The sequence below is a fragment of the Panthera pardus genome, unplaced genomic scaffold (assembly GCF_024362965.1).
Source record: "Panthera pardus isolate Hobbes unplaced genomic scaffold, ASM2436296v1 HiC_scaffold_10, whole genome shotgun sequence".
Lineage (NCBI taxonomy): Eukaryota > Metazoa > Chordata > Mammalia > Carnivora > Felidae > Panthera > Panthera pardus.
Genome location: NW_026526655.1, coordinates 58,350,320 through 58,372,014, shown reverse-complemented (window position 1 = coordinate 58,372,014; position 21,695 = coordinate 58,350,320). Strand labels below are relative to the sequence as shown.

The window sequence follows — 21,695 nt, the reverse complement described above, 5'->3', positions numbered from 1 at the left end:
TCGGAGGAAAGGAGGCTTATGTTATAGTCTATGGCAATGTAGCAGTCAGAGGTGCTGTTTCATCCATTTGTGTGCGTGTTTATAGAAGCGTCAGTAAACCAATGACATAGAACCCAAAAGCGAAGTCACGACAGATTTACTCTGCGAAACATGCTGAATTACAACCACAGACTACCCGGGACGAAGAGGCGGGTGCAGGCTTGTTGTCTCCTTTGTATGGGGTTCCCTTGCCAAAGAGGGGGCTAATCATGCAATAGCTTGAGTTTCTCTTAACATGATAAACACCCGGGATTACTAGAACTGGAGAGCGTGTGTTCACTGTTTTACAAGGACAGCTGAGCAGTGCTACTAAAGCAACGGAAAGTTCCTTCATTTTAAGCTGGCTATCTGCCGTAACGTCTAACCGAGAAATAAGTCAGCTATAAGAGCCAATTAAATTACTATAAAACATTCCTTCATCTGTAAAACATTTCTTCCCCCCCCCCCGCAAACTAAAATTTAAAATAAAATGTCTTCGTTTTTGATAAGCAGCTCCACCACCAGTCTCTGGTATCGTATATCGTTCAATGCGGCCATCGCGTCTAGTTCTGGAGATCTCATAAGGGTCGGGCCGAAAACAATGCCGAGGTTCTCTGCATTCATAAGATTCTCCTTTTCGTGGAGGGTCACTCTGAAAAATACAAGCAAAGGCGCGTGCCTTCACGTAAGCCACGGCGTTCTGCGCTGTGCTCGAGCGCTACGACAAAACCCAGGTCCACTTATCAACTCGTCCGCTAGCTCCTCTCTCTGTACTCCTCAACCTCCAAGCATGGACTTTCCTCAAAGCCGATTATATTAATAAGTTAAACTTCCGGTGATGACCGAAGCTCAAGTCTGAGTTCGTGTGTCAGGCTGTGTGGGGTCAGTTCTATCTGCGGATTCTATTGCAACGGCCGGCTGCAAGGGCTGTGTTGGCGAGTAGTGGAGAAGGGGCTGGGTTGTCTTGATTATATCAGCCCTCCTTCCACACTGGCTGCCAGTCTGCTGAATTTGTGTAAGTTGAACAGTTTATTGAGTATCTGGGGAGAGTGGTGGCCACGGTATGAAGAGATGGCCGAGGGCATAGTATAAAGATTATCTGGTCGGCGAGAATTAGCATTCGCCTTCTCTTTACTGCTACAGCAAAGGCACAGACTATAATTTGGGAGCTATTCCTTTGCCTTAGCGTGAAGGCCTTAATTGCATCCATATATGAAGCAAACTTGAATTTGCAAGTGAAGTTGTAAGCATATTAAAAGTTTTAGCTCATGGTGCTTTCAAAGAGGGAAAACATGTAAATGTTAAAAGCACCATCAGTTACATATTCATTTCTGAGTAACTCATGCTGAGAGGCATACAAAATAGCGTCAAGTTCTGTCTTTTTTGTTTCTAATTAGTTTTATATTTTGAAACTCCAAAACCACTGAAACTTGGTCATATAATTTAAAACCGTTTGCTTCAACTGATAGAGATGGAGAGCGACAGAGCAGGGAAATGAAGTTCTATCACCATCAATGTATTTACAACATTAAACCAGACGTAACCAAAATATTTTATTTTCTATTCCTCCCTTTACCCCTTATTGTACTCCATCATTTTTTTATAGCAGTTTTCAGGGTTGGAGACCTCGATGCAATAGTCTAAAATCCTGTCACCAAGAGCGAAGTGCCTATTTTAGAGCAAGAAGGAAAGTGAGCCTTCTGGCGAGTTGCTTTGCTCTTTATTATGCTAATGCTAATGTCCTTACAGCTACAACCTTTTCTCTTTCCACACAAAAATCGCTGCATGTCCTTGGCAGAACACTAGTAGTTCTAACCTATTTGCAAACCTACACGGGAACTGCAAATCCGTTTATGTCAGAATCGAGTCTGCATTCAGCGCTGTAGCGCAGAACATTTTTAGCATTCCTTCCCAACCTGTGCATTTCTTTATTCATGCAACAATTTGTCCTTTCTTTCACCTTTGGTTTCACTTGATTCTTAACATTTAGATACAGTGCAAGTAGAAGCTTCAAAGTCTGTAACTTGCCTCTTTAGATGTGCCATGAGGTACCGCAGGGTTTCGCAGTGAGCGGGCGGCAGGAGCTTCAGTGCCTCGTGAAGGGTTTCTAATTGCTCATCGGGATCCATAATTTCTAAAATAGCAAGTTGAATACCAAGGAGAAGAACTTTAACGGACAACTGGTATAAATGGTTCACTGAATTCTATTCTTGTGGTGATCTTCTAAAACTGGTAAGAAAAGCTTTCTCACAGATCCTTGCCCACAGCTTTGGAAAATATTTTTAAGGTTCAAGTCTTGGATTTCCAAAAGGCTTAGTACCATTGTGGCAACACCATTTACTGGGACTTTTGGGGGCAGCACCCACTCGATTGTCTTAAGAGTCTGGTAACCGTGGAATTTGGACACTGGATAGATAGGATGTGACTATAAGGAACTCAGACACAGCAACAGATTAAAAACTCAGACATTTTGGGGCGCCCAGGTGGCTCAGTCGGTGGAGCGTCTGACTCTGGCTCAGGGCGTGATCTTGCGGTTCGTGAGTTTGAGCCCCGCGCCGGGCTCTGCGCTGACAGCTCGGAGCCTGGAGCCTGCTTTGGATTCTGTGTCTCCCTCTCTCTCTGCCCCTCCCCTGCTTGCGCGCTGTCTCCGTCTCTCAAAAATGAATAAATGTTTAAAAAAAAAAAAGAACTTAGACATTCAAATGAAGTCATCTTACAGCATTACAGACATTTTAAGGGATGCTAATTTACTCAAAATATTTTGAAAAACCCTGTTCAGCAACAGTACATAAGCCATGCCACCCCATTGCCCCTTGCAGCCTTTGCCAAAGTCTTAATTGATATTGTTTTCTTTTTAAATGAGGAATGTATCATCCAGTATTTATTTCCTTGGTTTTAATTTACTTTTCTATAAAAAAGTCAAATCTACCCTCAGAGCACAAATATATTCTACTTCGGACATTCAGGAGAATGAAATGCAGAATCTGAAGGCAATTCCAAATGTTTGGAGTGACAACAGGGTCCCTGAAGTAAATGTGGCTCTTCCAAAGGTGTAAACTTTAAAGGGAACAATCTTCATTTGGGCATTTTAGTTCCGCTGTGTTGGCCAAAAACCCAGCACACTCCTTTTGAGGTCGCAGATGGCGTGGAGTTCATCATTTCCATAATCAGAAACAACAGACATGTTTGTAATTCTGAGCTCTCAAAAAGAGCACCCTAGCACATTCCTGCTTCTCAAATGTCAGGAAGACAGGGTGCCCTTAAATGCTGGGTTGCAGGGCAACCGGAAGGGGACCCCAAACTGTTGCGTCTTAATCAGGATAGCAGCCTTGAAATTCTGGAAGGCTGCATCTGACCACCAGTATCATTCAAGACACAAAACTGGGATTTCTAGTTTTCTAACTCAAAAGACAAATCCAACTCGATGGCAATGCACTGGAGTCAGGTTAAAACTTGTATGGGGCACCTGGGCGGTGCGCTTGGTTGAGTGTCCGACTTTGGCTCAGGTCGTGATCTCACGGTTCGTGGGTTTGAGCCCTGCGGTGGGCTCCACACTCCTGGTGTGGAGCCTGCTTGGGATTGTCCCTCTCTGCCCCTCACCTACTCACACGCATGCACGCGCTCTCTCTCTCAAAAGTAAATAAACATTAAAAAGAGTGATATAAAATGAATGTGAAAAGTTCCTAGCATTGGTAGCACAGATCGATAAGCTTCAGAACATGAAGAGTGACTGAAACTTTTTAACTCAAAGAAACTTCGGCCATTTTAGAATTTCTGCCCCAAGCTTATCCAGGGTTCCTGATTCTTTTCTCAGTAATAAACAATGTATTATTTGCCAGGATAATTGATGCACGGTCTTTGAAACTTTGGATCTTTAAAGAGTGTCAACTGATAACAGCAATACTGTATCAGATACTGAAATTCAATCATTTAATTTCTAGAATTAAAATTCCGTTTACTATCAAACTATTAGTATTTACTTACAGTTTTTTTTTTTTTCTTTTTATCATAGGACTAATTAATTTGAAACTATACTGTTCTGGAAGTTGAAAAAAGACTAACATAGTTTCCTTTTAGTTTTCATAGTTAGTCCTTGTAGGGAGAATCTTGAGATGGCATGAAATTAAGGACTGTGTTGGTGGGCTAGCAACAAACAAGACTCCCCATTCGTGGAGACCTTACTTTCTCTCTCGGGGCGTGGCTGACAGTAAACAAGGAACATGTATCTTCTGGTTTATACTAGATTAGAACAAAGCCAGCGCTGTGGGGAAAAAAAACCGAGTAAGGAGCACTGCAGGTGCTGGGGGATGTGATTTTAGATGGGGTGGTCATGACAGACCTCATGAGAAAGATGGTCTTGAGGGAAGACTCTCAGGGCGTGGGGGAATGACCACACGGAGACCTAGGGGAAGGGGTGCCAGGCAGAGATGCAGCCGTGCAAGGGTCCCCAGGGGCCAGAATGCTTGCGATGTCTGAGTAAAGCGAGAAGCCAACTGTGGCTGTAGTGGAGTGAGCCAGAGGGGGATGGAAGGGAGTGAGGGCAGAGAGGTAACGGGGCACTGCATTGTGTCAGGGGCTGCAGGCTATTCCAGGGACTCGGCATTTACTGGCAGAAACGGGAAGGTTCTGAATGAGGCAGAGACGTGACCTGACAGGGCTCACAGTAGCTCTCCTCTGTCTGCCATGTGGGAAACAGACGATGGAAAGGCAAGAGTAAAAACAGACCATTCTGGTAACTATTACAAAAACCCAGGTGACGAATGACTCTAGCTTAGACCAGTGGTGGCAGTGAAGGTAACGAGAAGTTGCTGGAATCTGGGTCTATTTTAACGGTAGAGTCCATAGGATTTCCTGATGAGGGAGGTGTGAAAAGGAAAAGAATCAAGAATGAGCTAAGCTTTGGGCTTAGGCAACTGGGAAGATGGAGCCTCCATTAAGATTATGGATGGGAGGGGTTTTGTGGGAAAGGTCAAGGGCTCTACCTGAGGTGTCTCTCAGACATCTAAATGATCATCCTGACTGTGGATTAATCCGGTGCTCAGGGAGAGGTCCACACTGGAGATATAAATCTGGGGACATATGACAAACTGCATTTGAATATACTGACATCAAATCAACACAGGCTCTTCCCTGGAGTTCGTTTCTTTTTTTTTCTACTTAAAGGAGTATTACTCATAATTTTTTCAGAGAACACAAATCTTCTGCCCTACGAAGACCACAGCATAATTTAAGAGAAAGACAGACAAAATGGAACGTATTTAGAGACGAACAGCATCAGCTGTTTCAAATATGTGAAAGGCTTGCTTGTGGAAGAGGGTCACATCAGGACCATCGGCAGCGGGAGTCGAGGGTAGGCTGATTTCTGTTGTGCACAAGGAGGCCTTTACGACGGTTCTATCTGTCCACTGGCGGCTGCCTACCGAGAGAGGCAGTGATCTTGCAGTTACTGGGTATTTCAAAAAAAGAGTGTGTTGTAGAAGGAAATCTAGTTAACGTGACCCTTTAGAATATCTAAAAAGTCTAAGATTCTATGGTTCTCAATATAAAATTATGTTTACTCATTTAACAAGACTTTATTGAGCACCTGTGATGTAAATGAAAGGACTGTCACAGGTGCTACAGGAAAATAAAGCGACAGAACTGTCCCTTGTAATGGGGTTAATCTAATGGGGCGGACAAGACATGAATACAGCCTTCCATCATGACGGAAAGAGTCTGTGCCAAAGGGCCAGGCGAAGTGTGACGGGAACACAGAAGAGAAAGTTGGCCTGGGGGCTGAGCGGAACCGAGAAGAGAAGAAATGGCCTCTGAGGAGCGTTTGGAAATGTGGACGTTGTGAGGGCAGGAACTAATAAGCATCTGAACCTGTGTCGACATTTAGTTAAAAGCTCTTTTAAGTATGTACTGCCAGTTCCTTGTAGAGACGTTCAAGTACAAGAAGAAGAAGAAGACGACTCAGCCAAGCGTAAGGGGTGAATCAGAGGCAGAGCGGAGGGGAACACTCGGCGAGTTCTCATCCCAGACCTCCCTTCAGGACACTTGAAGTTACTTGGGACAAAGAGCCCTGGGTTTTATGGCCGAGTTCATCTGACTCACTCAAGACTACATGCTGACTGAGTCATCTTTTCTGAGATCTTCTGGGAACAGAGCTCAGAGAGTTCTCGGCCAGAGAAAGATTTCCACACCGAGTCCAACCAGGAGTTGGGTCCTGGCAGTGCTGTTTTCCTCGGGGTCAGGAAGTGTCCATGCATATGCTGGGTTACCGTGCAGCCTGGGAGAGGCACCTTCTACATACACCTTGTACTGTCTGTAGGGCAGCGATCCCTTCACTGGTGGGAAGAGGCAGGGAGGAAAAAGGGCTAGGCGGGTCCCAGACTTCCAGGTAGTTCAAGGGGTAGTTTCCAGGATATTATGAAGATCTTTAAGCCTTAAATGAGAGGCCCCAGCCTCTACCACCATTGTGTCCTTTGTTCATTCCCTGTAGCCACGCACCTCCAGCTTCCGGGGTGCAGGTTGTGTGAGGGAGGCTGCAAGAGTGGAGCTCAGACAGCTTTTGCAGGAGAAAGCTTTAATATGCACTCTGAGTTTCTGTTGGCAAGAGATGCTAATAAGTGCCGGGGAATCCTGAGACCTAAAGAACAGGCCCCAGGTTTTCTAAGGGACCCAGTGATAAAAAGGCTCAAGAGCAGGTGCACCGGGAAGGGTCAGCTAACACCATGCATCATTTGGGAGAGGTTCCTGCCCTCCTGCCTTCCCTCTCTGGGCAGGTCTTCTGCTCCTGTTCCACCAGTGGAGGCAGGCAGTGGGCTGCATGCAGAGAGCAAGGGCTGTGGCGTCAGACAGACGTAGCTTTGAATGCCAGTGCCACCTCCGCTAGTGACGAGACCTTGGACAATTCACTTATACCCTATAACATCTCCTTTCTGTTTTTTTTTTTTTTTTTTTGAAGTTTATCTATTTTGAGAGAGAGCAAGAGAGACCGCACATGTGAGTGGGGGATGGGCAGAGAAGAGAGAATCCCAAGCAGGCTCTATGCTATCGGCGAGGAGCCCTATACAGGGCTTGAACTCGTGAACAGGGAGATCGTGACCTGAGCCACAATCAAGGGCCGGATGCTTAACCGACGGAGCCACCCAGGTGCCCCACGACATCTCCTTTCTAAAATGACATCGTGGTGGGGCACCTGGCTGGCTCTGTGAAGAGCATGCGACTCTTGATCTTAGGGTCACGAATGAATTGGAACCCCACTGGGTGTAGAGATAAAAATTAAAATAAAATATCGTGGCTATAAAGTGTGCAATGTGATTCCTGGCACCCAGTATATGTTCTATAAATCTTAGTTTCTCTCATCTCCCTTATCTACCTATAAAGATAAGAGAATGGCTGTATCTCTGTGTCTAAAGAATGGAACAGACTCTACTGCTGGAAGAGACATGGACGAGGGCACAATATTCCATAAACAATCAGATCAACAGCAAACACGCACAATAAACATTTATATCGTGTATGAGTATTATGCCACGGTTTTGGTGTCATGGAAGTCACGCATCAAAATAGGTGACACTGTAAGAAGGAATTTCTACCTTGATTTAGGAAAGTTTCTATCTTGCGCTTTGAAGAGCTCTCTAAAGTAGAACAGGGGGTTTGCTGATGTCCGACGGGGGCTGTTTCAGACACAAACCTCAGAATGCTAACAAATGTTTTGGAAGAATAATAGAGGCAACTGACATGGGTGTGGGGAAAGAAGGTGAAATAATTTGGGAGTCTGGAGGGCAAAAGGCCTCAAAACCCAGTAAGGAAGGCTTGGATGTTTCTTCTAAGTAGATAAAGCGGCTGTGTAGAGTTCAGAATGCGGGTCTGAATTACCGCTTTGTCCTCTGCTATTGGGGTGGCTTGGGCACAGAAACCAAGTTTTAATTTTACTCCAAAGCGACACGGGGACAGGAAGTCTGTCCGCTTGAGCCCCCACTGTCCTGAGGATCAGAGCAAACTGGGGACGGAGCAGCCCTCGGTGATGCAAGTGTGTGTCAAGTGCTTTCGACAGGAGTGGCAATCAGACTTCTCTCTCTCGGGAGGAAGCATCTGCCCCACGAAACAAGAACCCATAAGCTCCCTCAGACGGTTTTCGTGATCAGCACTGAATACATCCCCAAATGAGAAGAGCTAAATTCCCACGGAGAGGATCTAGTCTTTCAGGCTCCTAACATGGAAATTTGTAAAAATCAGTGTAACTCTCATGGCTGTTCCCCGCAAGAAATCAGGTCTCCATGGAGCCAACCACAAAAATTCTCAACAAAAGCACTGAAGGGGAAAGTAAAAATTAGAACAAAGCAAGTCTGTACTTCACGAAATTTCAAAGTCAAAAAGTAAATCAGCGTTCTAAGAAAGTGATGTTATTATTTAAAGATCAAGACAACATATGGTTTTTAAGAGAGAAGAAAAAGGACAGAAATAGCCTATCTTTTCTTAAAAAATGGCAATGCCAACACTTAAAATCTGTTAAAAATTCCTTTCTTTAAAAAAAGGAAGTGTGAATTACAGGTATGATTTTTGCACCATAAATTTGGCAAATGAGCCTTTGCTTTTTCTCATTTGCATCTCAACTAGAACTTAAAAAATCACTTCTTGATCTAAAACAGTGCTCCTTAAAGTATGATCTACGGACCGGTGCCAGTTTACAAACTGTTTGTTAATGGTCTGTCACAGGATATGTATAGAAATTGAAAGTAAGAATTTGGAAACTTTTATGAGATCTGACAGAGTAACTTTTATGCTGAGCTGAATCTAATAACAAAATAGTTTGGTCCTGTTCTTCAATTTTATTTTCCTAGTTACTCATTTTTATTCTGCAGAAGCATTGGTGCATATCTAAGGGGCACTGGCATAAGCCTTACTTTGGTAAATGAGGGTTAGCACATTACAAAGAAGCTTCTGATGGCAGAAGTCATAAATAACCTACACTGGAGAGGAGTTCGAAATTTCTGTGAGTATATTAACCGAGGGGAGAGGCGAGGGGGAAATACGTAATATGCATTCAAGAAACTCAGCAGGAAAAGCAGGAGAAGTGATTACCGTGAGGAGGGAGTCTGTCAGGTTATTGGAATGCGTGCCTTCATACTTACTCGCGGACTCTATAAACTTAGGGTAGGCGTCGTATGTGATGAGCGGAATTGGTAGATCCCTGAAGTACAGTTTCAGCGCACCAGTGATAATGTTGATATCTTCATACATGTTCACAGAAATATCCGCTTTCTCGCCATCTTTGAAGGATGTTAAGAAGAAAAATACGAGTAACTATCTGGACACACAGCACTGTTTTAGTAACACATTTTGTGTTACGGTGTTTCGAGATCATCAATGCGTCGGTTTTTTTAATATCAAATTCAGTGTGCCGATATATACAAGTGATCAATTTTCTGTGAAAAGCCAAATCTGTTTTTCTGAATTTTCTTTTCTGAAGTTACTTAGCTTTCCAGGTCTAATTTGAAGGGGGGGGGGGGGGGGGGAGTAGGAGAGGGCTGAGATCAACAGCAGTATTCGTAAATAACACGAGTACTTGAGAGCTCCTAGGGGAGTAATGTGGGATTGCTTTCTCTTTCTTTTTAAAATAAACCTAGAGAATGTGAAAAATAACAACAGAGGCACTCCTAATGTACAAAAGGCCACCTTTGACTCACCCCAGGCTCCTGACACATGACGTCTGGATGTTGTCTGAGCCCTACGTGTAGGCACACAGTGAGAAGTATGAGAGTAAAACGAAACAAAACTTGAGAGTCTTGAAATAACAAGAGAAGAAGTTATAACACAGAGGAGTATTTTAGGGTTGCTGGGCCTTAAGACTTCTTTTACTCTCCTGCATTTAGTAACTGGTTAAAATATCTGAACGTTCATCTACTGAAGATTTAATTAGTGCCGACTCTGAGCTACATCTTATACTAGGCTTCTTTTATTCCATTTGGCTTATGAACGAGCGCTATCCATTAAAAAGCAGCCTCGCCCCTACACAGATATTAGAATGGCTAAAATGACAACTGATGACAAATGCTGGAGACGATGCAGGGGCCACAGGAACTCGACGTTGTTGCTGGTGGGAATGCAAATGGGACGGCCACCTGGGAGGAAAGGCAGTGTCTTACATGTAATCCAGCCATCACACTCCTAGGTATTTATCCAGAGGAGATGGAAACTACTTGCATCTACACAAATACGTGCACACAAATATTTAAGCCACTTTCATTCACGATTGCTAAAAACTTGGAAGTAATCAAGATGTCCTTCAATAGGTGAATAAACTGTGATATGCCCAGACAAAGGAATATTATTGAGCAACAACAAGAAATGAGCGATCAAGCCAGGAAAAGGCATGGGAGAACTTTCGATGCACATTGCTAAGTAAAGGAAATCAGCCAAAAAAGGCTACATATCTTATGATTCCAACTCTGACATTCTGGAAAAGGCAAAACTATGGAGTCTGTAAAAAGAACAGCGGTTGTCAGGGTTTCAGCGGGAGAAAGGGAGAACAGGTAAAGCACAGACGATTCTCAGGGTAGTGAAAGTGATACCTTATAGTGTGACACCATAAGGGTGGCTATATGACATTATGCATTTGCCAAAACCCACAGAACTGTACAACATGAAGACTGAACTTTAAACTACTGACTTTAGTTAACGTATCAGTGTTGGTTCATCAATTGTAACAAATGTACTATATTAATGCAAGATGTTAATAGGGGAAACTATGGGGGGGGGGGAGAGGAACGAGAGGAGAGGTTATATGGGAAATCTCTGCACTTTCTGTGAAATTTTGTTAACCTAGAACTAATGTTAACCTAAAACTGGAACCCTAAAACTACTTTAGCAAAGTGTATTTTTCTTTAAAGAAGCCTCTTTTAAATGTGAAATACCATGGCCTATCAGACATTCACACTCCAGTGTGAATTAGATCACCAGTATCTGTTTTTCAGACTTGTGTTGAAATCACATACAATGGCAGTGCAAATTGGGGGTAGAGTGCATTCTGGGAGGAAAAAGCAATTAGATCACTCCACTGGGGGATCTTGGGGAAGTGTACAGGTGCCTAAAGACCTGGGGAAAGGGAGAGGAGAACATGAAGGCAGAAGAATTATAAAGACAAGTTATCATCTCTATCAAAACTTTTACTCAGGAAAAAAAGAAAGAATGCTGGTATTCTCTCCTGCCACATGGTTCCTATTTCCACTATCTATTTTTTTTTTTTATGAAAATCCAAATTTCAGATGTCCTGTCTCATTATAGGGTACATGTCTAATTTTGGGTTTGGAAAATAAAGTCACCAATCTTATAGTTCAGCTACATGATGTGTTAAACTGAATTTGGAGGTTGATCTGAGAACCTTCTACCATTCAGCTAATTTTTTCTATAGTAAGATAGTGTATCCGTTGTATATTAGTCCACTCTCCTTTCAGTTCCTGCTCTCTAAGTCCTAGCACTTTTCAGGGACTCGACAAGGACAGGCCTCAGGACCTCTGCACAGACTCATCTGTTGCCAGGGTCTTTACATATCCTGTTTCTTTGCTATTCAACCATTATACGGCCAACTTCTGTACTTCTCTGGAAAGCCTCTTCTGATCTCCAGCATCCCCCAACCCCACAGACCAGGTTAAGTTCCATAGTTACTAATACTTTCCTTTATGGCATTTATTAAAATAAAATCAATAATGATTCTGTGGTGGGGGAATCTAAGTCATTACACTGGGTCTCCACTCCATCAAATATGGTGATGGAATGCATGGACGACAGGCAGTTAGGTGGGCCAACTCCAAACTGGGAAATCTGAGATCTGCAATCACTTAGATTCCCCCAACCACCCTGCCCTATTTTCTCCATGGTATCTGGTAAATTTAATTGCTCTGTATATATTTTGAGGAACATGGACCAGCCCTGGATGCTCAGATACTGGTAATATAGTTAAATTTTATGTTTCTTTCTCACCTTGAAGTGTAACAGTTTAATATAGTAATAAAGTAAAATTACACGCTTTTTATTTGGTATAATAACCGATGACTTAGACAAATAATGAACAGAATAACATAAGAAACTGTGCCTCCTTGGCAGAGAGCATTGTTGTCCTAAGTTAACGGACATGCTAAAGAACATACCTCTGTCAAAAGCCATCTTGACATCTTCAATTAAGTCACTGAATCCTGATACTCGATACAGACCTTCAGAATTAAGACCTGAAAAAACAGAGCAAGAGAGCTAATTAGTTTCTTTGGAAATTATGTCTTTCCTTCTTCAAGTTTTAACTTCTTCCCATACTTCAGGCCAGGCAAGTAATGTGTCAGAAAGAATGATTAAATGTACTTGTCTAGAAACCTCTTCGCATTTTCTCCTAAAATAAAACCATTTCACTCACAGACTTTAAACTGTGGCTTACTGTTGCCTGAATATCTGTAATCTGGCTCATCACTGTGTCTAATTAGATCAAATACGTTGAGTCTTCAGGGAAATCATTCATCACCTCAATTATACCATAAATTCTTTTACATAACAGAAGACTAAGATAAACCATATTAATAGGCCTGTACCAGTCTTTCCCAAATGGGAAAGAATAATTAGGGTGCAGTTCTGTTTTTTGGTTTGGGACGGTCTTAATAGAGCATTTACACCTTTGCTTCTTGGACCTAAGAAAAATGTAAAAAGTGAAAAATGAATTGGTATCTACATGTCAACTTTTATAGACAAGAAGCATCATCATTCATAAAAAAATATTTAAGCATATTTCCTAGAACTCGCTCAATGTACCTTAAAATCACGCTGGCGAATTATTTGTTAACTTAATTCATTTCGGACTTTCAGATCATTTGATGTCTGAAATCCTCTCCCTCTAAACTTACTGAAGAAAACTGGGTTATGCCATGAGGTACCCAGAAGGGCATCAGAACTTGCATTCATGGTGAATTATGAGTGTTGAACCACACCGGCGACGCCTCACCTCTGGATTCAATTTCCCTGATGCACATGTCCACCACCATTGGCCGCTTGGTGACACGGGCTTTCACGAGAGTGGTAAGGTCACAACTGTATACCTTCTTGACATGTTTCAAGTCTGGCTTACAGTCGTTTGGGACCATCTTGGAACACTGCTTATGAACATTCAAACCACAGTCTAAATGAAGAATATAGAAAGGAAAAATTCATCAATGTTTTCAGACTTTTGAGCATTCTGGAGTGTTTAGTTTAGCAAAAGACACTCCCACCATCCAGCTTGAGTTAGGCTTTGAAGGGGGCTAGCTCCCAACAGTTTCTGAAGAGTGGAAAAACACTCTTCCCATCTTTTCTCTTGGAAAATTTTGGTTTTAAGTCAGAAGACGAGAATTCTAGCTCGTGCTTCATCATTTATTTGCTGTGTGATCCCAGGAGAGAACCAATTCAGACAAAGTGAAATTAGTAAGTGTTTAGATATCTACAAAATGCAGGCGACTAAAAGTTATCCGTTTCTTTAAACTTACACAAAATTATATTTGATGTGGGATACAGAATTCCATTTTAATATATTTGGTATGAAGAGAAATCAGACCTCCAAAAGTAAGAGCATCCCAGGGCCCTCTTAAAATTGTGCTACTCATATTCGTATCTGTTCATAACCCTGTAAATAATAAATTTAGTGGCTAGAAATAGCCACAGTTATTATCTTAATATTAGCACCAGTTCACTGATGCCAAGCACTATTCCAAGTGCTTTACATTGTTTCCATCAAGCTCACAAAACTCTACGAAACAGGGATCGTCATTCTTCTCATTGTATAAACCTGATGAAACCAAGCACAGAGGTGTTATGCAATTTACCTACGGCCGTGCATTTGGCATGCAGCGGAGCTGAGATTTAAGCCTACGAAGGATTCAGGGTCCACGGGTTTAGCACCCATACCACGTTGCCTCTATTGAAGTTTGTCCTCTGCTTTGTAATTTTACTGGGTTATCGCGTCGAAGATGCCAGAACTCAAACATCTTCTAGTGAATATTTTGAGACCTTTGATTGTCAACAAGAAGAGCGCAGCGGAATTTGAGAAGGGACAGAGGAATACAAATATCTTGCCAAATTAGAACGAAGAGGGGTAAATCACAGCTGAGTAATTAAAAGAGATGCCATCTTTAAGTTTTTAAAAACATAACTCATTGGTGGTTTTCATAAGAACTTGATGCTGACCTCTTATAAATCTGATGCAATTATATCCAGGTCTTTATCCAATTGGTCTATATCCAATTTGAAAATCTTACAGTGACGTGACTGCTGCCTGCGGTCACCGGGCGAGCTTAGTTTTGCTTGCTCTCTTGACAGAGAGGGGAGCACCGCATTTACCTCGCAAAACTGTTAATGGGCCAATGCATTCAAGATGCTCTGCACGGTATAAACCATGAGACAAACGTTGGTGACTATCATCATCATAATGACTTGGTAAAGCCGCAACCTTGTTAGGTAATGGCAGGAACAATAAAAAGAGAGGTAAGGAACGTTAGCTGAAAAGTCATGCCCGGAATCGTTCTTTCGTTAACTATGCAGACACTGCCAAAGTGCAATGAGAACTCGAGGCCGGTGGTGACGCTGAGTCACTAAGGGAGTGCATCTCCACCTCCTATGTGCAACGTCAGGCTAGGTGTAGAAGGAAACTAAGTTTCTGCACAACTGTGTGTAAGGGGGCAGAACTAGAGACGGCATGGCCAGTGCCAACAGGTGCGTGAACATGATCATCACTAGAGAGTAACAGCTGCTTCTCTGAATACAGAAAGGCTTCCAGAGCAAAGAGTTTGATCTGTATTATCTGAGGAAATGACCGAACAACATTCTCCAATAGTTAGACAATGTCCAAATGACTGCACGACCCCAAACCCCAATTCCTCTTTATATCTGTTAGCCCCAGATAAGATTTCTGACTCAATCATAAGGCAAATCAATGGCAAAATGGCCACTGAAAAGACCTTCTTTCCCCTGAACGCTGTAATGTTTTATATAACCTCTAAAACTTAGAATTAGATCTATGATCTACTAGCTATGTGATTTCAAGTGAGTTACCTTTCCTGTGTGTCAGTTATGTAAAACAGGAATAATATTTATTATTAGCTCTATTATCCATTATTAGGTTCACGTAAGGCTCTCATATTAGTATATGTACTTTCTGACACGGAGTAGATTAGAAGTGTTTACCAGGACTGTGTTGTCGTTGTCATTATTTAGAAGAATGGAAGTTTTTGAGAGGCCCTTTCTACATAGCGCCCCAGGGTTTGCTACACGGTATTGTTACGATCAGCTTAAGGTCAGAAGCAAAGTTGAATTCTGGGCCGGTTCTGTTTGTCACATGTGAATGCCAGGTCCTGAAAAGGACCTGGGTGACTGGAGTTATAGCTGCTTCCTCATCTATACTGTTCGGATACATTTCATTACATAAAAATGTCTCCAAAGAAGTACTGAATTTTTCTCTGCTTTTACCAAATTTGAGGAGTTTTCAGCCACTAATTTTTCCAGTATTTTTTCAGTCTCTCTTTACCCTCTTCTGGGACTTCAACAACACAAATGTTAAATCTTTTGCTATTTGGCTACAGGTCTCTGGGGTTCAGTTCACTTTTTAAAGTCTATTTTCTTTCTCTTGTTTGCGTTGCATAATTTCTATTGATCTGTCTTCAGGCTCACCAATTCCTTCCTCTATCTCTGGTATTGAGCCCATCTGGTGAGTTTACTGGTAATAAAGTTTTCAGTTCTAAAATTTCCATTTACAGTAGTTACTTTTTTATCTTTATTTTCTATTTCCTATTTATCACTTGTTTCAAGAGTGTTTATAATTGCTTGTTGGAGCATTATTATGATAGCTAATTTCCTTGTCTAATAATTCCAACATCTATGTCATCTCAATATTGGTACATCTGCTGTCTTTTCTCATCCGAGTTGCGATTTGCCTGGTTCTTGGTATTAAGTGTAATTCTGAACTGAATCCTGGATATTTCGAGTCCTCCAGGACTCTGGTTCCTTCCATTTTAGCTGATAGTTAACCTCTTTAGATTTAGAATGCATGTCCTGGCTCATTTTTGTAGGCCAGGGTTCAAATATCAAACTAGTTCACAAAGCCTCTGTGATGCGACTGCAATGCTATTCTGCCTACCCTACTTGTACGTCACCCTAATGGCAGGACTTTACCCCACATTCTGGGGAGGGAGAGGGCAACCTCCTAGTTACTGCGGGGTGGAGACGGAAGCCAGGGTGTGCCCAGAAACCTGGTTGAGAAGGAATGCCGTAGGCATGGGAGACAAGAGCTCTGATCATGGTCTCAGCTGCCTCATTACTGTAGGTCAGGATGAAGACAGGGCTCTACCCACAGGCTTGGGCTGACAGGGTGCTGCTCTTACTACAGGGTGGGGATGAAAGTCCAGGTCCTACTCACAGGCTGAGCCAGGAGGGGTACCTTCTCTTCCTGCAAGGTGGTGCTGAAACATAGGGCTCCACTCACAGACTGCCAGTACCCCTGTTATTGTGGGGGCGGGGGTGAAAACAGGGTTCTGCCCATAGGCAACGGCTGCAGCAGCAGCACTGTGGCTTTTTCATGACGTTCACCTCGAGAAGGGCAGGAATGGCTAAAAGATGTCTGCCTTGGCTGGCCTACCCTTTTCCCAGGGCTTTGGCTAGGAAAAGCAGGCTTTACTTGGGATTATTTTGTGTCTGTGCTTGTTGGCATTTATGGGTTGTGAGCTTCTCTAGATACATGGGAGGTTAAAGAAAAACAAAGACCACCAGGAAACTTGCTGCTGGGTTCCTTGAGTTGGCCTGCCTGCTTTTCTCCACTTCCAGAGTCTTCTGATAGTTGAAGTGTATGTATTGTGTACAGGGTCTTTTGTAATTATTGCGAGGAATAAAACAAAACATATTTGTTCATCTTGTCCAGAAGCAAGTTCCGGAAGAACTCCTACATAGTATTTTAAATGTATAAAAGTCAGCAAAGCTTCATAATTTAATATTCACGTCAATGTGCCTCGTACTCTAAGTGTACAAAGAAGTGACAGATCCAGTTGGAAAGGGCTGTTGGTAACAACCTATCCCAGTGTCTTTACTGGACAGACAAAGGCAACAAAGGTCCAAGAGGCTAAATGACTTGTTCAGATTACTCAGCCAGAAAGTGGTAGAACTGAGATGCAACCTTGGCTTCCCGATTCCCAGCCCGCGCTGCTCCCACTGACTGATGGGTGCCACTTTTCACCAGCAGTATATCATGCATTCTGAGAGACGGTTTCAGCACTGAAGATGAATTTGCTATTTTCAATCTCTTATTCAATAATGTTTATTTTATCCATTATTTGTCGTATATACTTTTTAAAAGACGTTGTATTTTACTGTTATATATGTATATATATGTACATATATGGCAAGGACTTTTTAAATATCAGTGTACTTTTATTTAAGTTTTTATTTAAATTCTAGTTACTTAACATACAAGGTGACATAGTTTCAGGTATACTGTATAGGGATTCAGAGCCTGGAGCCTGCTTCAGATTCTGTGTCTCCCTCTCTCTCTACCCCATCCCCATTCATGCTCTCTCTCTGTCTTAAAAATAAATAAAACATTAAAAAAATTTTTTTTGAAAGCAGAGATAAAACCTACCCACTATACTTTGTTTTTGTCATATTCTCTTCCTATGTATACACTCTACATGGAAAACCATTAGAAAGCAAAACAGTAAAATTCTGATGCAGCTATACAATATCAAAACATGAATGGAACTAGTGGTCCGATATTAACACCAACTTTTTTCCTTTGAATATCTGGAGCTATCTACCACTTTTAAACATAAGGTTCCTAAGATGATTTGTGACTCATTGGAAAGTGCATCAAGTGATGATTGAGCTCAGATTTAGGAATTCAGGAAGAGGGAAATGTTTTGTAAATTGATATTCTTTCTTCCATTTGAATAAGATTAAACTATGGGACAACATATTCTGCCCAATTTTAGAAATAAATTTCAAAGGCCACATTTTTGGCAGGATTGGTTATGAAGTCCGTCAGATGACCGAAGGACAGGGCAAAGTCATGCAAATAAAGCCTCTTTATACCCTTAAGTCGTGGTGCAATATACCAGCTCTGAGCTTCCTCTGAAAATCCCTGCTGCAGGCACTGGCAGTATGTCAGTATTTCAGTTTGCCATTAAGACTTTATTTGGTTATCATACTTATTTATTAAAGTCATATAACTCCTATATAGTTCCATTTCTCCCAAGGAAGCTCTACACTATAAACAACAACAACAAAAGTCCATAAAAGATCGTTTCATTTGTCGCATCTCTTGGTTGAGTAGGTAATTTTTATGTTACAATTAAACCACATTTCCCCCTCCCAGTCCTTCCAGTTAATAAGCATACACTAAACCATATGAAGGAAAAAAAGATTCAAATCACATTTTATTCCGTCCTTTATAAATGCTCTATAAATTACTTAGACTACTAACTTTAAGCTACTCTCAGATTTCAGATTTCCTGGGGCTTGATTTCTCCAAAAGATATAACATGATTTATATCTAGAAGGCACAAAAATCTATCTTTTGAAATAAATAGCTGATATTATTTATATTGATAGGATTAAGGGGAAATGTTAATGTGTGTTTTGAAAGGAAAGATAACTTCTCATTCTTCGAGTGTTTGTATATTATTTATTTTAAAAATCTTTTTTTAAGTAATTTCTACACCCAACATGGGGCTCAAACTCACGACCCCAAGATCAGGAGTCATATGTTCTACTGACTGAGTGTTCATATTTTTAATAATTGCAAATAAAAGTTTTATTCTAAACCCTATCTCTTAGATGTCCCCCCTCCCTGACTCCCCATCTAGGAAAAGTGGGAATAGTCTAATATGTATCAGAAGTCATTATTTTAAAAATTTTTTTTATAATTAATTTTTAATTTACATCCAAGTTAGCATATAGTGCAACAGTGATTTCAGGAGTAGATTCCTTAATGCCCCTTACCCATTTAGCCCATCCCCCTTCCCATAGCCCCATCAGCAACCTGTTCTCTATATTTAAGAGTCTCTTATGTTTTGTCCCCCTCCCTGTTTCTATATTATTTTTGCTTCCCTTATGTTCATCTGTTTTGTATCTTAAATTTCTCATTTGAGTGAAGTCATCTGATATTTGTCTTTTTCTGACTAACAGAAGTCATTATTTTCATAAGCAAAATTAAGGAATACTTTGCTCTTTGGGATATTGTGAAAATATCGCTACGTGAAACTTCTAGGCAAGTCTAATCAATTTCTCACTAGCTTGTAAGGACAGACAGAACTTTTTAGGTGCAGCCAATCATAGGAGTAATTAAAATAAATTACTTCCACTGCTCTTCTTCAACCTAAAAGCTAAGGGCTTATATACTTTAAGCAACGGATACACTTTATTACTAGGAAAGAGCAATTGCCGTTCTCTGTTGGGGGTGACAGCAATGGCTATGACACACTGGAAAAACAGAGTCTCTTGAATAAAGAACCAATACTAAGTTGATGTGTGATTTACAACGATTATTATCTGGCTTAATTCTTAGAATATTCTGGCAAGGCTAAAGTGAAAACAATTCAGGAATGCTGGTGGAATAATCGTGATCTTTTTGGTGGGAGGGGTGTTTGGCAATCTGTGATTATATAACAATAGATTATTTTAACCTGTAAAGCTTACATTTCATAAAGAAAGGAAAAATGGCTTAGGGAAACTATTGTCTGAATGACAGTCCTTTGAACTTTGCTTTTAAATTTTTTTTTCAACGTTTTTTATTTATTTATTTTTGGGACAGAGAGAGACAGAGCATGAACGGGGGAGGGGCAGAGAGAGAGGGAGACACAGAATCGGAAACAGGCTCCAGGCTCCGAGCCATCAGCCCAGAGCCCGACGCGGGGCTCGAACTCACGGACCGCGAGATTGTGACCTGGCTGAAGTTGGACGCTTAACCGACTGCGCCACCCAGGCGCCCCTGAACTTTGCTTTTAAAAACTAGTGTGTTCATAAATATTTTAGTGAAAGGAGCACCACTCCCAAGCTGCAGTTCCATACTCCCCTGCAACATTACTTTACTCTCTATAAAGAATGTTGGAGGGAGGGAGACATTGCAGATGAAGAGGACATTTAATGCCTGCCACTGAATCTCGGTGCCAGCTTTTAGAAAGACCATGTCTGCCCTGACTGGCCCTTGCTTGTCCTCTTTGGCTGCAGCGTGCTTAGCAGTGAAGCCCAGAGCTTTCAGTTCTGAAGGGCCAACTTGCCCGTTATTAGCCGGATACAGTCCGATTGCTACACTAACTTTGCCAGGCTGGTGACTGGAACACCACCCAACGCTTTGCATGATGTTTCAAAAAAGCGTTGAGGGGGCGGTGCGGGATACAAAACTGATGCTTTTGGCAAACGCTCCCTTAAAAATTCCTGACAGGCTCTTCTGACTTGGTGGATTTTGTAAAAAGAAACCAGGACAAAATGAGCTCTTGCAAGAATCAAAAGCAGATAAGTAAATCTCTTTTCGGATGGGCAGTTCGCCTGCCCTTTTTCTTTGGGAGTCCTATCTTAAATGTTTAGTGGCTGGCGTTTTTGTGTCCAATTGCTGCTGTAACAAATTAACTCAGTGGCTTACAACACTAGGAGTTTACGTTATAGTTCTGGGGGTCAGAAGTCCAAAATCAGTTTCACTAGGCTGATACCAAGGTGTTAGCACGTCTGTACTCCTTCTGGAGGCTCCAGAGGAGAATGTTTTCTTTCCTTGCCTTTTCCAGCTTCTAGAGACTGTCTGCATTCCTTGGCTTGTGGCTGCCACCTTCTATCTACGAAGCGAGTGGCATAGCATCTTCTCTCTTTTCTGACCACTGCTCTGTCCCTTTTTCTGACTCTGCCTCCCTCTTATAAGGACCTTTATGACTGTGACTAAACTAGGTCCACCCCAACGATCCAGGGTTATCTCCCCATCTCGAAACCCTTAACTTTAATCACAGTCCCTTTTGCCATTAAAAAATGACATAGTCACAGGTTCCAGGAATCAGGAAGGACTTCTTTATTTAACCTATTAGAGTTCATTCTCTCTCTCTTTAAATTCTTAATTCTTTGTATTCTGTTTTAAAGTGGATGGCTCAAAGGTCAGGATGAGCCACTTTGGATCTAAGAATTGTCACAGAAAACAGAACTAATTCAAATGCTAACCTCCACATTTAAAAAAAAAAATGAGTTGTTCTTATTAAACGTTCATATGGCTCAAATCACACAGAATATAATGCTTTTAAGGACAAGACATAACATAAAAATGAAAAATCTCCTCAAGGCTTTTCTTTCAATTCCTGCCCTTTATGCACAACAAGATGTGGAGGCTACTAATGCGGGTAGGTAGGGGAGGGGACAAATGATTTTCTCTTTCCTTTTCCTTCGTATTATTACTGTCATAAAGGTTCCAAAACATTTCTTTCAGACATGATTTAGGACTGTAGCGTATCATCAAAGATTATCTCCATATGTGTACCGATTTTCTGCTTATATAGCAAACTCAGAATTCTTATGTAGATGGGCTTCACTATTTCAGAACATAAATGATACACATCACTTCTCTAAGTAAAAGAAAAGCTTTTAAGTCAGGGACAGTCACAAAGTGTTTTATGAAACTGCTGCAAAGTCTCGGCTGGTCCATCTGGGTCATAAAGGCAAAA

The 21,695-nt window shown here is 41.7% G+C and overlaps 1 protein-coding gene across 3 annotated transcripts in view; it reads right to left on the bottom strand.

Annotated features, from left to right (window-relative positions):
• Positions 1-479: 479 nt before the first annotated feature.
• The window catches only part of CHN1 (chimerin 1), a 202,340-nt gene continuing 181,124 nt past the window's right edge, over positions 480-21,695 (bottom strand). For all 3 annotated transcript variants that reach the window (XM_019460115.2, XM_019460132.2, XM_019460145.2), the window contains 5 exons: positions 12,992-13,165; positions 12,156-12,233; positions 9,141-9,278; positions 2,047-2,152; positions 480-670 (listed from right to left, as the gene is read on the bottom strand). In XM_019460115.2, coding sequence (XP_019315660.1) covers positions 499-670; positions 2,047-2,152; positions 9,141-9,278; positions 12,156-12,233; positions 12,992-13,165 — 668 coding nt within the window. In that variant the 3' untranslated portion in view covers positions 480-498. The remainder of the gene's footprint in view (positions 671-2,046; positions 2,153-9,140; positions 9,279-12,155; positions 12,234-12,991; positions 13,166-21,695) is intronic.